Genomic DNA, 16,565 nt, shown 5'->3' on the forward strand with positions numbered 1-16,565 from the left:
CTACTCCTTAGTCAGGCAATCAGAGATACTTGTGGAAGGTCTATCTAAGATGTTGGTAGCATGTCAAGCTTTCAGCTGCCAACCGTTACCTTGTCAAATAGGATGGAGACTTGGATGATTGTTTAGTACCCTTACCCCATTCAAATTGACATCTAATCCATACACTTTCATGCAATCTAAACCCTTATCACTCCCTTCTTTTTTTCTTTTTTTTGGTAAACAAATCTTTATCCATCCCATTAATGGCATATATTTATATATCTCTCTATACAGCTATGCAATCTTAAAATTTTGGTACTCTTAGTTGTGCTATCCTTATCAAATGCTCACCATACTTGACGCATACAGCCCAAACCAATAGACATGTAATATTTTGTAACAATATCTGATAAATATTATATATCTAAAAAAAATTGATATTTATATTCTGTTACAAATTAATGTAAGGTCAATGTTGGTTAGAATTTTTGTCGAGGACCACGATAGGGTGAGGTAGTACCGTAGTAAGGATTAGATCCCGAGTGGAGGTAAAGCGGTCATTGCACGTGGCTCTGTGTCTGCACAGCAGGGTCATTGGGGCAGCCGCACAGCAAACGATCTGGATCCTGCACCATTGTAATCAGTATGCCTCTCACTGTCTCACGTAATAACCCAATTAATGAGGGTATTAATAATGTTTTTGTTCAATCAATATCTGGGTTGTTAGTGTGGTTTCACACTCTCACCATGGATCGAAGTATTGATATCATATTGAAAAAGATCCAGCATAAAGAAAACGGATCAACACAACCATAGAGAGAAATTATTCAATCTCAAATTATAAAATAGGGTTCGTTTGTTACCTGAAATTTATCAGATGCAAAATCTCCAACACAAACGTACAACTTTGTGTTTCCTTGAAGGTAAACTCCTCCACGATCAATAGAGTTTTCTTAAAATCCTGAAGACTCACTAAACCTGATAGAGAAGAGAGAACGATTTACCCATGATTTTGGTAATTTCTAAAGATACCATTAGACTTTCAAATCGATATCAAATGTATTTTTTTTTCTAACACAAATATCTAGAGAAAATTTCCTAACAAGAAGTTAGCCTTCATCAGCAATCAGCATGACATTGACAAAGGAAGCATTGCGGTACAACGGGTCACCAACTTACAGTTAGAAGTAATAAAAAAAAATCTTACAATTATAGGTTAGTTGAACTAAAAAAAAAAGAAGAGTAAATTACATGTCACCTCTTGATTTTAGAAAATGTTCAAATCATTTTCTGTATTAGATCCCAATATGATAAATTAGTCTTTACTGTTAGTTTTATGTTGTTAAGTGATGATGTTAGCCAGTTAAATAAATTTAAATTCTTAAACTACCTTTGACATCCAAACATAGATTTTGAAGGGTAATATTATAAATTTAATTCGAATGTTTTAGTACAAGGGTAAAATAGTCTTTTCACACCAATAACTATCAGTAAGCTAACACCGTTACTGTAGAGGGCGGATGAGTATTTTCAAAAATCAGGGGGTGATTTGAGTTTTGTTTGAAAACCAGGAGATGATGTGTAATTTACCCAGAAAAAAAAAAAAAAAAACCCAAAAAAGGGAAAAAATTGTAAGATTTTTTTTCGAAAGGTAGGTTACTTTAGTCTATTAATTGGTTAATCACCACAAGTGTCAACTCTAGCCCCGAGGTAGACCACCTAATTATTGGGTTGAAGGAAAGGTCACCAAATCATTGAGTTCGATCCTTATATATATATTTTGTTTATTTTTATTTTTATTTACTATCAAATTCAACCAAGAGCAAATGAAGAGAAAATGTTTAATAATCAATTGGGTTTAAATAGTTATCCATGTACTAATGGAAGGTGATGTTTTAAAAAATTATTAGATACATTAGATATTTTTTTAATGCTTTTTTATTGTAATTTAAATCGTATGTTTTTCATCAAAACTGAGTAAATGTACATTAATATCTAGAGTTCTGCTACACATATATGAAGATACAAGGGGACTATAAAGTTTGACACGAGGCCAATCTAGACCATATACGTTCTCCCTATCCAATTGTCTGAATGAACATATCATCTGTCTATTTGGCAGAATAAGTATTTTATAATATTTGAAAAAATAATAGACCTTTGTGACAATAATAATTGATGTAACTTATTTAGTAAAAATTAAAAGGGTAATTTATACATACCACCCCTGAGGTTTAACAAAAGGATGATTTTACCTCCCAGTTTTCAAAAATTCTGCGTACCCCCCTGAGGTTTACAAACGGTAATAAATAAATCCATTCCGTCAGTTTATGACTAACACTGTTAAAATTAAAAGGTAAAGTGACAAAAATGCCCCTTCAAGAAAAAAAAAAAACTGCAACTCGTCTTCCCCAAATCGATTGGGGAAGATGAGTTACAGGTATCCCCATCGATGGCTCCATCCATGGCTTCTAATGGAACATCTCCGGTGAGCTTCCGGTGTTAATTTGGATTGAGTTAGGCTTCATCAGATCCCCTAAGAAGATTTAAGTCCTAAAATTCACTACTTAATTGCTTCGATTAACTAAATCATCAAAACCTAGTCCGCTCGCAATAACATAACTAAAGAGAAAGCCGGTGCCTCCCTCTTCAATTGATGAATGAAATCGAACTGTTACCAGATGATGGATCGATTTTACTATCAGTTGATCAAGAGAGAGATATAACAAAATCAAAGGAGAATCAGCTAATAAAATATGAAATCGGTGGGGGGGGGGGGTGAGGAATGACAATCTAACAGAAAAGCTCAAATGGCAACAAACCAGAAGAAACTGCAGATCGGAAAACACGCCTTGTATTAAAAACGTTTAGAGATATCCGGAAAAAAATCCTAGTACTTAATTATAAAAAATTAAGTAAATAACGATCTTTGGGGGTTTTGAAGATTCAACAAGTTCTAGAATATGAGGAAAAGAGAATCATGATCTAAAACTATGGATTGAGAGTGAATTGTATCCACTAGGGGGAGGAAGGTTCGAGTTACACAAGGCAGAGGTTTAAACAGATGGCCAAAAATCCGAATTCGATCCGCATCCGAATCCATCCGAATCTATTTAGAGGTATCCGTATTCGACCAGGAAACATCCGAATCCGATCCGTTTATAGGCCTACCTATGGGCCTCTTTCTCTGCAAAAGTAATTCTACTTTTTTTTTACTTCTTCCGAGCGAAGAGGATATCCTAGATAGGAGATGTTTTCTCAGTTTCTGTATTGATCTATTCCGTAGATCTCCGGTGAGCCTCCGTGTCTTGCATTTCCAATCTCTGAAAGGGAAGGTTTGAAATTTGGTGTAGCAGTGTCCGTGTCTTGCTCACCGGAGATGTTCCATTAAAAGCCATGGATGGAGCAATCGATGGGGATACAGATTTTTTTTTTTAATTAATTTTTTTTTCTTGAAGGGACATCTTTGTCATTTTACCTTTTGATTTTAACAGTGTTAGTCATAAACTGACGGAATGGATTTATTTGTTTCCGTTTGTAAACCTCAAGGGGGTACGCAGAATTTTTCAAAACTAGGGGGGGTAAAATCATCCTTTCGTCAAACCTCAGGGGTGGTATGTGTAAATTACCCAAATTAAAAACCCAATATTAAATAAAACCCTTCAAACAAGATTGTAGATGACAAATGTATAATATAATGGATCCGACTTCTCTACTTCTGCCTGCCCAGTACTACCGTGTCCCCCCCACACACAAGCGCGGCGAAAAGTGCCACCTTACCCCCGCTCGGGGAGGGGTAAGGCGGTACATTCCGCCTTGTTTGTGTGTGGGGTGCACACGGCAGTAGGGGCAGGCGGAAGTAGAGGAGTCGAATTGCAATATAATAGCATGAAAAAACGTATTATAAACTCTGGAACACCAAAATTTTCTGGTATAATATTTTAAGAAGCAGAACTATTATCATTGTTACAAAGGTCTATTGTCTTTTCAAATATTACAAGACATCTATTTTGTTATGTGGACAAATCATACATCCATTCAATAGAGAGGACATTATCTAGATTAGTCTTGTGTCAAATTTCATAGTCTAATTCAATCAAATATGCGCTTATGTATTGACACACATCTTGTACGTGTATGTCCATACATGTGAATTAATACTTTAAACATTTACTATGCATTTCCCGACTCTAAGTGGGAACAGACGATTTAGATTATTAAAAAACAAAAAAAATGAATGACTCAAATTTGTTTTGTGATTTTTTAAAACATCGCCTTCTATTTCTATTGTTACTACATGGATAACTTTCTCTCTCTTTCTCTCTCTCTCATTGTTACGACATTGATCCCAAATGTGACTGATCTGTAATCACTTGAAAGTACTGGTCAAAAAAAATGGGGGGATAACTAAGGCGTTCAGTCGATCCCACACTCCATTGTTTTACCAGTATTTCCAAGTGACGAGGGGAGGATTCATGGCCTTCACAACCCGCTTCTTTCCATGCAAAACATAATAATGAGATATTTTTTTATGAGCAAGGTTTCCGACTATGCAAGAATATGAAACCACACCAATAAAAACGTGGGAGATGGATCCATTCAGTAGAGGACCAATATTTTGACTAAGGAGTGAGTATATCAATGTGATTCCTACGGCTCATTATGTGAGAGGGTGTGAGATTAATCCCCACTCAGATGTTGTAGGGAGCTTTTACCTTTTTTTGGTTTTTAGAAGGGAGAGAGTTAGAACATTGCTTGGTTGCGTGGTCTCTACACCAACACAGGACCAATAAGAGTGTGTGCCAGACATCCAACATGGGGGTGGGGTGGTCATTTCACCACCCTTTGTTTCTTGATGTAGGGGTGCGCTACCAAGCAACGTTCTTTGCCCCTTTTTATAATAAACCATTGTCTTATATTTTTAGATAAAAAAAATTGGGCAAAATTTTTTATGCACGATCTACATTAAACGTAATTAGAAATGACATAAAAGCCCTTACACCCCTTGTTTGATGGAGTTGATAAGAGAATCTCCAGTGTACGAATACCTTCCCCAAAAAATTGCTATAGAAGATTAGAAGCAACTTGCAAGAAATGAGTAAAAACATCTTAATTAGGAGTTAGGAGAGACATATTGCCCATTGAAGCCAACATGACCTAGCTAGATATGCGGGAAATGTTGGAAGTTGTTTGAGGTTAAGCCTTTCGTTGCTACCAAACGCCACCTGGCATGGGGATATTTGATGATAAGAAAGCTAACAACTTTGGATAAACGATAATTGTTAGCTATAATAAAACTAATTTAAATCCAGCTACTTAAGGGTACACAATAAGTATGTAGGGTCAGATTCCTTCTAAACTCTCCTTGCCTAATCTCCAATTAACTACGGCTTTGAGAGCTGATAGGGCAGAGCACTAGAGCCCCAGAAGTTACATGCCATTCGAGCCATACCTCAACATAGTTAAGGGAGCCCACTAACATATATTGTAGGATAATTAGGACTGTGAGATGGAATTAAATAAAGAAATCTTTGGTATTTGATATGGACCCAATTTCTCTTAACCCAAGCATGGTGAGGAGAGAATTTCTTCATTCATGGGATCTGACTCTTGGCTGGAGAAGGGTATTTTGGATCTTGAAAAATAGAGGGTTGGGAGTGTAACTCAGTATCTCTTAACTCATGGTGATGAAAGAATCTTTTCATTTATGGGATCTGACCCTCTGATCATCGGACTGAAGAAAGGTATTTCGGACTTTGAACAATAAGAGGTGGCATGGGAGTTAATGATAATATTCACTCTTCCCATAATCCAATTATAATATAAAATCACCATGGGTGAAAAGAGAATCTCTTCACTAACAATGAATTAAGCTTCTTCCAATGTCTGGCATTTGTTTGTGTTCCATTTGAGCCATCCAATTTGAGCCAGCTCACTGAACTTGAATGGTGAACTCAATTAGAACCACAGGCAAAGAAGTGGGTCCACAACAGTACTGATCATTAATGATCATTGCAAGCTGAGGTTAGTGATAAGAAAAAGGCTTAACAACTACAACCTCTTATTAACCTAAAATGGACCTTGACTTAATGTCATGGAATAGAGACCCCCTATATGTCAACTGCACTTAGGTTAATAAGGACATTCATCAATCATTAGTGCAACATTCATCAATGATTGGTGCAACAATCATTGGTGTAAGGCTTTATCTCCCATGAGTAACAACACAATCCCCAAAAACACTTTGAATCATATCTATAAAAGGGACCATTATTCCTTGCTTGGCTCCTTGCACAGATATGATATAAGATGACCAACAGATTTGTATTAAGAAACCTGTTCTTTCCCCTCTTCACCATCTTTGTAACACTGGCTATAGTCCCATGGTCAGAGGGTCTGAACCAACCTTCTTCTTTAGTCACCACCACTTCCACTCAGCTCAAATACCACAAGGGTCCTCTCTTCACCGGACCAAGAAGCATCAACATCTATCTCATCTGGTATGGAGCCTTCTCTCCCACCAATAGGACTACCATCACCAGTTTCTTTTCCTCCTTTGATCCCTCCACAGCTCCGGTTCTTCCTCGCCGGAGACCTACCGTCTCGACGTGGTGGAAAACAACCCAATCATATAAAGACGTGACCGAAAAACCGGCTTCCGGCACTATCAAACTCGCCGACCAGGTGGGTGGTGACAACAATTATTCTCTAGGCAAGAACATCAAACGAGCCCATGTAGCCGTTCTAGTAAAAAACATGATAGTCAACAAGGAAATCCCATTTGACCCAATGGCTATAAACTTGGTGTTGACTGCGTCAGATGTTACGGTGGAGCGGTTCTGCATGGGATCATGTGGGTTTCACGATACTACCTTGGTGTATCCGGGCCAAAGAATTGTGTATGCCCATGTGGGTGACCCACACACACAGTGCCCGGGTCTTTGTGCATGGCCATACGCGGTTCCCACGTATGGTCCACCAGGACCACCACTGGTCGCACCTAATGGTATTGGCATCGACGGCATGGTTATAAACATCGCAACCGTGGTTGCCGGTGCGGCAACTAACCCGTTAAAGAGTGGTTACTTCCAGGGAGATGCAGTGGCGCCACTGGAGGCAGTTTCAGCTTGTACGGGGATATTCGGGTCGGGTGCTTATCCTGGGTACCCAGGAGCGTTGATGGTGGACCGTGTAACCAAGGCAAGTTACAACGTGTACGGCATGGACGGTCGGAAATTTCTCCTTCCGGCCATGTAGGACCCTTTAAGCCAGGCTTGTAAGGTTGATTCTTGATTTGCAGCTCCATATATAAATCCTACGATAGGCAACATTGCCATAGCCATGCAGGAGTTGGTACAGGATTAAAACACTGCACCAGCATATATGTAAACCACAAAATAGTATTAGGAGTTACTGGAGTTCAGTTCAGATCGAAGGAAAGCTGTGTGATTTGTGTGCTCAACAGTTTATGTGTAGTGTTTGCAAGTGAAATGCTCTTGGTTGTACAATAACTAGTCAGTTAATACAGCTTTTATTTTGACATAAATAAAATTTCTCTATCGTTCCAACTCTATTGAAAATTGAAGTCTGGCAAAAAAGACTACAGGGTGTCAATTTTCAACCTGAGCCGGTCGGACCAATTGGATCCAAATGGGAAAACTATCAGTTTGGCTTTGGCTTGGTTTTTTTAAAATCGGTAGAAACCCAAATCAGCTGGACTGACCAAAACCGGAAATCAAACCGAACCCAGAAAAAATAATAGGAAACTGACAAAAAAAAAAACAGTTTTTCATAAAATTTTAAAGACAAATAGAGTGAAACTGATATCAGACTGATACGGGCTCGCTAAAGAAAACTGATTTAAAAAAAAAAAAACCCGAAACCGGACCGAATTGACTGATTGACACCCCGATCTGGTGGTTTCAATATTACAGGCAATGGTAATGCTCCAACACAAGTAATAATCAGTGTCAATACCAGTGCCTAAAGTTATGGCCAAGAACTGTAAAATAGAGTAGAAGTAAAATATTATCATTTTTTATTTTATTTACTAAGTATTTTATGATATAACAAACACACCTAAGGAGAAAAGGGCAATGAAAAATTCCAACATTCACAAGGACTGAATAAAAAGAAATGAAAAGAAAAGGGTAACCACTCAGAAGGGGACTAGGCTGTATAACCCTTTCACCAATTGGAATATTTGATAGGATCTTGAAAGTAACTTTCATCAATAAACCTGGAAGTAAGTTTACCTTCTGGTCCAACTGACCATGTAAAAGTCGGTAGCATCATGCAACAAATATTTTCAATTGTTAGCCTCATGGGGAAAAAATCATTTTTCTCCTTCATATACCAAAAGGGCAGAGGCTCCTCCCTAGATTTTGGAGAGGACATTATGATCCACATTTGACACTGGACCTCTATGACCTAGTTTTAGTTTTTTCCTTGCACTGTATAGTCAAATAATTGGAGAACTTCTACCTGGAAATAATGAAACAAGTTCTTTTCAGAGATTAATGATTTCCATTTAATCTACAATTCTTTCCTTTCAGTCCATCCTTCTTCGTTACCAAGGTTAGGCTAGCCCCTTATTAACTGGATTAACCGCAAGGACTTGCATTCGCCAAAAAAGAAACTCACCAACAGGCAAAACAGCTCAGATTGTCAAAAATATCACAGCTTTATTCGCTCCTCTACATCTCGACCACTTGAATCCATCCAAAGTGTGAGATGTGAGTGCAAAAATGGAACTTTGGAGCAATCGTCTCCGGAGTCTGGCAAGCAATTATTAAGAGAACTCCCATGTATTTCCAGGCTCAATCCGTTGGGCTGATCATCTTCTCAGGTACAACAAGCTGGTCAAATTCTTCACTTGTAAGCAATCCAAGGTTCAATGCAGCTTCCTGCAAAAATAGGAATATCATAAGATTGAGGTTTATGGAAGTGAAAGGAACAAAGACCCACCAAGCAATGAAATGACTTTGGATTGGCAACATATTAGGTTGATTGTCAACTAATGGGAGCAGACCAGCAGGTAAGAACCAAACAAGTAACTGGCCATCCATTTATCAGGTTGGGCAGTATTGAACAGGCCAAACAATGTTGTCGCCCAAACCTGAGTCGTTTACTTTGGGTCATACTGAGCCAGTTCAGATTAGGTACTAGGTAGAGATGGCAAGGCAACCACAGAAACAGTGGTGGAGCAATGATTTTCTTCAGGGGGGAGAGGGAATGCAAACTGGAACAGAGTTAAATCCTAGTTCCACTCTTGGCCACCAAATCTACCACACTTATTTTGCTACAAAATGTATAATGTCTCAAAAACCACACCAGAAAATCATATGGGCTACCAATTCTTTTTGGAGGCAAGGCAAAGATTGTGTCACAAGAAATGACGCAAGATTAGAGATTAAGCTTTATAAGAGGTTGAGCCATAGTAGTCTTACGTTAAATCTATTAACAAGCATGTTCCTAAAATAAATTCTATTATGAAATATATGTTTAATGACCTCTTGGCTTACTGATCCAAATGTCTAGTTTGAACACTTCAAGTGGTCAGATTGTTTGAACCAGAGATCTATTGGACAATCAACAATTCTCATAGACATTTGGTTCTTGGCGATACAAACCATTCGATGCCGGAATTGCATACAATCCAATCATGGTCTTGGGTGCTGCCTAAGGCATCCAAATCTCGATGAAAACACTGAGATAAACACTAGGTTATGTATTATGTTATACCAATCAGGATTCTCTTCCACAAGATTATCTTTAGTATATTCTAAGGTATCAAATAATACAATTTTTGGGAGACCAATACTTTGTACATTTAATAAGAAAAGGTATCATCTAAAATGAAGACACGAAAATAGGATATGGGAGTTGACGATTAGTGCCTTATATAAGGAACGCATATAAGAAGTGCTGGGGAGAACTCTGGGCTTCTCCACTTTTGATGCTAAAGGAGCATGGAAGACAAAAAAAAAGGTGGGGCTAAAGATTCCAAGTGCAATAAGCTCACTACAGTATTTCATCTAGGGAAGATTTTCAGAATCTAAGAAGCAAAAGCAAGAGAAACTCCGCCAAAGATGCACTTAATATACAATATGCTTGTCATAAATAAAGTACATAATATAAATGTTATTGGGAAATTTTCACATACCTCCCCTGAGGTATAACGTAATTACAAAAACACCCATCAGTTTTGGAAAATTATGCGTGCCCCCCTACTTTTGCAAACAAGTTAACAAATGCACTCATTCTGTTAAATTTGGATTAACAACGTTAAAATTAAAGGGTAACTTAACCAAATTGCCCTTGCAAGAAAAAAGAGCACCTGCAACTCATCTTCCCCAAATCGTTTGGGGTTTGAAAAAAGGGAAGATGAGTTGCAGGCATCCTTCCTGGTCTATCCTTTCTGATTCAGTTTGCCTTGCAGACTGAGCTGCATCCTCTGCTTCTTTGAGTAAACGAACAAGCCTATCAATTTCTTGTTTAGCAACATAGGTTTCTTCATCTGATTTCTTTATAGACCTCACTAAGTTGAGCTCTTTTCGTTCCCATTCAGTCCTGGAGTTCTTGACTTCATGATTGGAGTAATCAAGAGCTTTTGTAAGAAGATCGATCTCTTGTTTTGACTCTTCAAGCATGGTTTCGTACTTCTCGTTTGTTGTCACGACTAATTTCAAATCATCTATCTGGGTCTCAGCATTTTCAAGCTTATCTTTACTGGACAAAAGCTTCTTTTTGGCTTCTCTTGTTTCTAGCTCATTTATTAGTTTGTTCTTCTCAGCTAGAAGGTCTTGAATACAAGAAGATGCAAGCTGCTCATTGTTCAGTGCCTGGCTGCCTGCATTTTCTCCTCCGATGCCTCTTTCTTAACTGTCTCAAGACGTTGTTCTGATTCTTCAAAATCTTTTCTCTGCTGCCCAATTGAGATCTACATTGAATCCACTTTCGCTTTAAGAGAAGCAATTTCAGATTCCGCATCCTGCAATAAATTACTCTTCCCTTCTAGTTGTTTCATCAATAAATCCAATGATTCAGTTGCAGATCTCTCCATTTGGCTTGCTTCTTCAACTTGACTTTCAAATTCAGGCAACTCATCTTCACTTTTTTCAAACCCTAAACAATTTGGGGAAGATGAGTTGCAGGTTTTTTCACTTTTTTCTCGCAAGGGCAATTTGGTCAATTTACCCTTTAATTCTAACTTTATTAGTCCTAATTTAACGGAATAGTTGCATTTGTTAACTTTTTACAAAACTAAGGGGCACGCGTAATTTTCCAAAACTGATGGGTGTTTTTGTAATTATGTGATACCTCAGGGAAGGTACGTGAATATTTCCCAATGTTATTCATACAATTATATAATTATAAATAATACATGGTATATTAGAAGGTCGAATTTTGGAGTTTTGAGGGAAGGGAGAGGGGAGGCAACTCACAGGTTCTAAAGTCATCTGATCTTCTCCTTTCATATTTATCTAAAGAATGATTTTTTTAAGGGGGGGGGGGGGGTAGGGGTGGTGATGCAGGTGCACTGCCTTGGACCGACCCAAACCCATTCTAAAGTCATCTGATCTTCTCCTTTCTTATTTATATAAAGAATCATTTTTTAAAGGGGGGGGGGGGGGGGGGGTTAGGGGTGGTGATGCAGGTGCACTGCCATGGACCAACCCAAACCCATTTGGATATCCATGTGAAGATGAACCGGGTCCAATTTGGGTCCTAGTAGGATTTTAGGATTTTTATTTTTAATAATTTAAGTAGGAGATAGGCACTAGGATTTAATTTCCTAATTAATTTGAGTTTCCAATTTAGAGTAGGTTTGTTTTCATGTTGGGTTTCTTTTTTTTATTTAAATACATGTAACTGTGCAAGTAGAAAGCAGATTTGAATGAATAAAAGTTTTGAGTTTTTGTTACCAGATTGGTACAAATCAGGTTGTCCGACCTCATCCCCTCTTTGATGTAGGGCAAAACATAAAGAAAAAGAAGCCAAAACACTGCATCACAGCCCCTTATTTTGGCTTGGTGAGAATATTTTTTGGAGAATCGTGGGAGTATTTTAGTTAATATCACTTAGTCTTTCTTCAACAGCTGCTAGCCGATAATATCCATGTGGGGGACCACATGAGACTCCAGTTTTGACAAGAAGGACAGGATCGGCTGCACTTGAGAAGATTATATTTAGTTTCAATTTTTATGTTGCAAGATTTAGTTTCTATTTTTTAGAAGTTTAGTCAAAAGACTTCCACTTTTGTTACCTTCTATTTTATTAGGTTTCTAATTCATGTAAGGCAAGTCCAATCCCAAAAGGAGACTGCCATTCTCATTAGCTTCTAATTCTTATACTTTCTATTTTTCTTTTGACTTAGCTATGAGTCCTATTTAATGTAAGGCTTTAGAGGCCACCCCACCATGATTTTAGTAGATGAATGAAAGCTTGCTTTATGCATGGAGATTCTCTTGTCCATTGTGAGTGACATGAAGGGCAGGGAGCCTGGCCGTTGAGAGCCAAAACCCTAGGGCTGAGAGAGCCAAATCTCCCTATCCCCTCTTCTCTTCATCCCTCCCCTACTCGATCAACACTGCTGTGCTGCTTCTGTGACTGCAATTAATCACTGTGAGAGTATATCTTGAAGACCTGAATCAAGCCTCTGTCAAGTTCTTATTAGTTGCTGCTGTTATACAACCTGAGGAGGCCCTAGAACACCTGTGGAACTGCAGTTTCAGCCCAATTTCTCCTGAAAATTTCAAGCCTTGATTTCTCTGCAACTGTACTCTGTTTCAGAAGGGGTTTGGAAGACTGGATCTCACAACGCCCAGGTCTACACTCAATCCTGACTTGGAGTCCAAAACTCCTCCTGGTTTGCAAGATCTCCAGACTTTCTATGTTTTGAATCTGTCCTATATCTCAGCAACACTGGGTCAAGATTGACTGAGATTTGGAGGGTTTTCTACTGCTGCCTAGGCCTTCACTCGATTCCAGTTTGAGCACCTGCTGGTTGGTTTGGTCAGTAGTACTGACCTTCTAATTTGGTAACCAATCTCTATCTCTGTATCTGGCCATTAGAATCAGCACCAACTTGGAGGCTTAACATCGTGTTTGGTTGCATAAATCTGTGGGTGTTACATCTGTGGACGCATGAATCTCAACTTTTTTAACCGTTTGGTTGGAAAAACGGATTTACATCCTGAAATTCACCAAATCTTAAGATTCAATATTTTAGCCTAAAAGGCTGAATCTCAAGATTTTACCTCATGAGGTAAAATCCAGAGGTTCATGTTTTTTCGTTTCTTAAGATTCACATATTACCGAGAGAGGGGAGACCAAATCGCGGAACTTCTTGGGGGGAAACCGCCATTGCTGCTTTGGAAGTACCTGCAATATCGCCGGCGCTCCTCTGCAAATCGCGGAGCTCCATCCTTACCCAAGGATTCTTTGCTTGGTCCTCAGAATCCTTCTTCTCTGCTATTTCCCTCATCTTTCTTTTAAGTCATTGTAGATCCAAGGGCTCAAGTACGATTTGATTAAGTAAAAGTTTGGAGTTTACTCTGCAACTTGTGAGATTCAACCTGAGAGATTCAGACTGGTGAGAAACCGAGAGGACAGAGAGATTCTGATCCGCAGGTAGGAAGCCTTGTGTTCTTCTATTCTTTCTTTTCTATACTCTGTTTCTGCAACCAAGCAAAGTGGTTAAAAAAAGGGTTCGTTGGAACTCCTTCGATAGACCTCTGTTTGGTCCAATAACTTGATAGAAAGTAGGGCTTTCATTGGTGAACGAAACCCTGGTTGCTGTCCCCAAGCCCTCCTCTGTTGCGAGCAAAAGATCAGTTGCAGGTCTGGGTTTTTTTTTTTTTCTCGCCATATCCAGATTCTTGTTCTTGTTTTTGTGATCGGGGCTTACTGATTGGTGACAACTATACACTCTGAATTCCATATTGCCACGGATTACGAACCTGTTTGGAGCTTATCATGGTATTTGGAGTTTGAGTTGGAGGTTTGAATCAATCGGGAGGGATTTCCTTCCTGCTGGTTCTGGTGTGTTCAAGGTTGAAGACAACCATTCCCCACTCAGGGTAACCAAATAGGTTTTTAGGTAGATCCAGGTTTCAGAGTCAGGGTAACCAAACAGTTAATCTGTCAGAATTTCAAATCCACAAATACTCTGATCTATGGGTGTAACATCTGAATCAATGCAAGCATCCATAAATTTATGCAACCGAACGCGATGTAATCCATCCTACCAGGGCCTAAACTCGACCTGAATTTCAGCTCCATTACTTGGCTGAATATCGAGATTCTGTCTACTTTCTAATTCTGATTGGTGCTATTTTGATGTTCTACGGCAGCCTATCATCGATCCTACTGTAGAGTGGTTCTTACTTGAACCCCTTCTACATTACTCTTATTCTGTTCTTCTTTTATTACATTTCCTGCTAACAAAATCTGGTTATGACAGACCTGCTGTAACCATAGTTCAAAATCTCGCCACAATTTCGCTGAAATTTCGGATATTTCTGCCTGGCTGAAACAAGATGCTATGTCGAAACGAGAAAAAAAAATGCAATATTTCGTTAAAATTTCAGTCTTAAAAATGCACCATTTCGGTCATTTCGTTTCGGTATTTCAGCATTTTACATCCAGAAATGGCCAAGCAAAACTCATCGAAAAAATACAATATTTCGGCAAAATTTCAGTATCTCGGAAATTTAGGTCTGGCCGAAATGGCCTTCCGTAACGAGATTTAATACTATGGCTACAACCCTGCGGATATCAACCCCTTTGGCCTGAGATTCTGAGAGTTAACTCACTTCCTCAGGGGGATTCAGTCCCTTGGATATCTCTCCCCAAAGTTCCCTATATAATGGTTTACTGATCTGAAACTGTTTCGTCGAAATTTCGGTTATTTCGGTCATTTCGTTTCGGTATTTCGGCATTTTACATCCAGAAATGGCCAAGCAAAACTCATAGAAAAAATACAATATTTCGGCAAAATTTCAGTATCTAGGAAATTTCGGTCTGGCCGAAATGACCTTCCGAAACGAGATTTAATACTATGGCTACAACCCTGCGGATATCAACCCCTTTGGCCTCAGATTCTGGGAGTTAACTCACTTCCTCAAGGGGATTCAGTCCCTTAGATATCTCTCCCCAAAGTTCCCTATATAATGGTTTACTGATCTGAAACCAGATCTGGAATCCATTGTTCCACTAGAGCCTGTTTCAGAATTTTACAACAAATCTCCAACTGCATCAATTGAGCATTAGGGTATCGACTATTGACTTCTCCCTGAAATTTCGAGTGAATCTGAAACTGTTTAGGTGAGTTCTATCATCTAAATCCTAGACTGGTTCTACCGCCCCTGTTTGGAGTTCAAAGGTTGAAGAAGATAACCTTTCTTTCACGATTCCTTATTTCTTAGTCCTATTACCCCACTTTCCCATATTACCCCTTCTTTCTCCCTTTATCCCCCTTAAATCCCTATTCTGCAAGCCCTTCCAAAATTACGCCTCTCACTTCATACATGACTTATTCCCGTTTGTTCCTTTTCTTGGGAGTTTAATTCCCAACAAATTTATCAGATTGCCATTGAATCTTATATTTGAGTATTTCCTTGCTTGGATGGGTCCATAACCAACCCAATAAGGGTTATTCGAACCCGGACTTGCATTAGGTGGGGCGCTGCTGCACTGAAGTGGCAGTACTTCAGAAAAGCAACCTATAAATCTCCATGTGACATTATCCCGTCAAGGGTATTATGGTAATTCACATATGGCCAAGTTGGACTGAATGGTAACTGTAAAATTAAAAAAACACGCTAGGCCTTCACACCTTGATACTGTGATCAGCTTATTTTTCCTGCTCAGTTTTGGATCAGCATTCCTTGTACTAAAATGTCAAAGAAGTTCCCTACAAAAGATCCCATGTTTGTCCTATAATCTGCCACTGGGTCTCCACAAAAGAGGAATCCCTGTCTCAAGTTTCACCAGTAGACTTGCCCTGAATTCCTCCTTTAGATTTTGTTTTTTCTCAAGATAGGTATTTGTTTTTCTGTTATTAGCTAATTGTACTATTCTTTTTTCTCCAGAGCCTAAATATGCAAGTCTGACACAACTAAGTGAATGCTTCCTAAAGTGTTCCACTAAGATACACCGCAGCAAATGCTTCTCAGTTACATAATTTGCATGAGAGATAGTTGAAATGTTTTGAAAATATGATTGACCTAAATGCTTTCCATTAAAGTGTTAATGGACCATTAAAAAAGCACATGTATGGCAAGTTGATTACCTATGACCTATCAGTTATCACATGCTAATTTTTACAGCATCAAGGACACAAAAAACGTATTGATATAGTCATTAATCAACAAAAGAATACTGAGGCAAATCCCGTTATTCCATCCACAAGATAAGAGTCATCACCTTTAGAGTGGTTCCCTCCTTGTGTGCCTTCTTGGCCGCTGCTGCAGCATTGTCATAACCAATTTTCTGGGAAAACAAGGGTGAGTTAATGCCAATAGGGTGCGATGGGGGAGGGGGAGGTCAGAGGCGCGAAGGACTCTTCGCAGCTCCAGGAT

General features: G+C 38.8%; 2 protein-coding genes across 3 annotated transcripts in view; one reads left to right on the plus strand and one right to left on the minus strand.

Moving 5' to 3' along the window:
• The first annotated feature begins 6,288 nt into the window (after positions 1-6,288).
• On the plus strand, positions 6,289-7,332 carry LOC122669379 (protein EXORDIUM-like 2). Its single transcript, XM_043866131.1, has one exon. The coding sequence runs from the start codon at positions 6,289-6,291 to the stop codon at positions 7,234-7,236; it is 948 nt and encodes a 315-aa protein (XP_043722066.1). The 3' UTR covers positions 7,237-7,332.
• A 1,153-nt stretch (positions 7,333-8,485) lies between these two features.
• The window catches only part of LOC122669144 (fumarate hydratase 1, mitochondrial-like), a 51,485-nt gene continuing 43,405 nt past the window's right edge, over positions 8,486-16,565 (minus strand). For both annotated transcript variants that reach the window (XM_043865826.1, XM_043865828.1), the window contains 2 exons: positions 16,411-16,476; positions 8,486-8,885 (listed from right to left, as the gene is read on the minus strand). In XM_043865826.1, coding sequence (XP_043721761.1) covers positions 8,799-8,885; positions 16,411-16,476 — 153 coding nt within the window. In that variant the 3' untranslated portion in view covers positions 8,486-8,798. The remainder of the gene's footprint in view (positions 8,886-16,410; positions 16,477-16,565) is intronic.

The sequence above is a fragment of the Telopea speciosissima genome, chromosome 7 (assembly GCF_018873765.1).
Source record: "Telopea speciosissima isolate NSW1024214 ecotype Mountain lineage chromosome 7, Tspe_v1, whole genome shotgun sequence".
Lineage (NCBI taxonomy): Eukaryota > Viridiplantae > Streptophyta > Magnoliopsida > Proteales > Proteaceae > Telopea > Telopea speciosissima.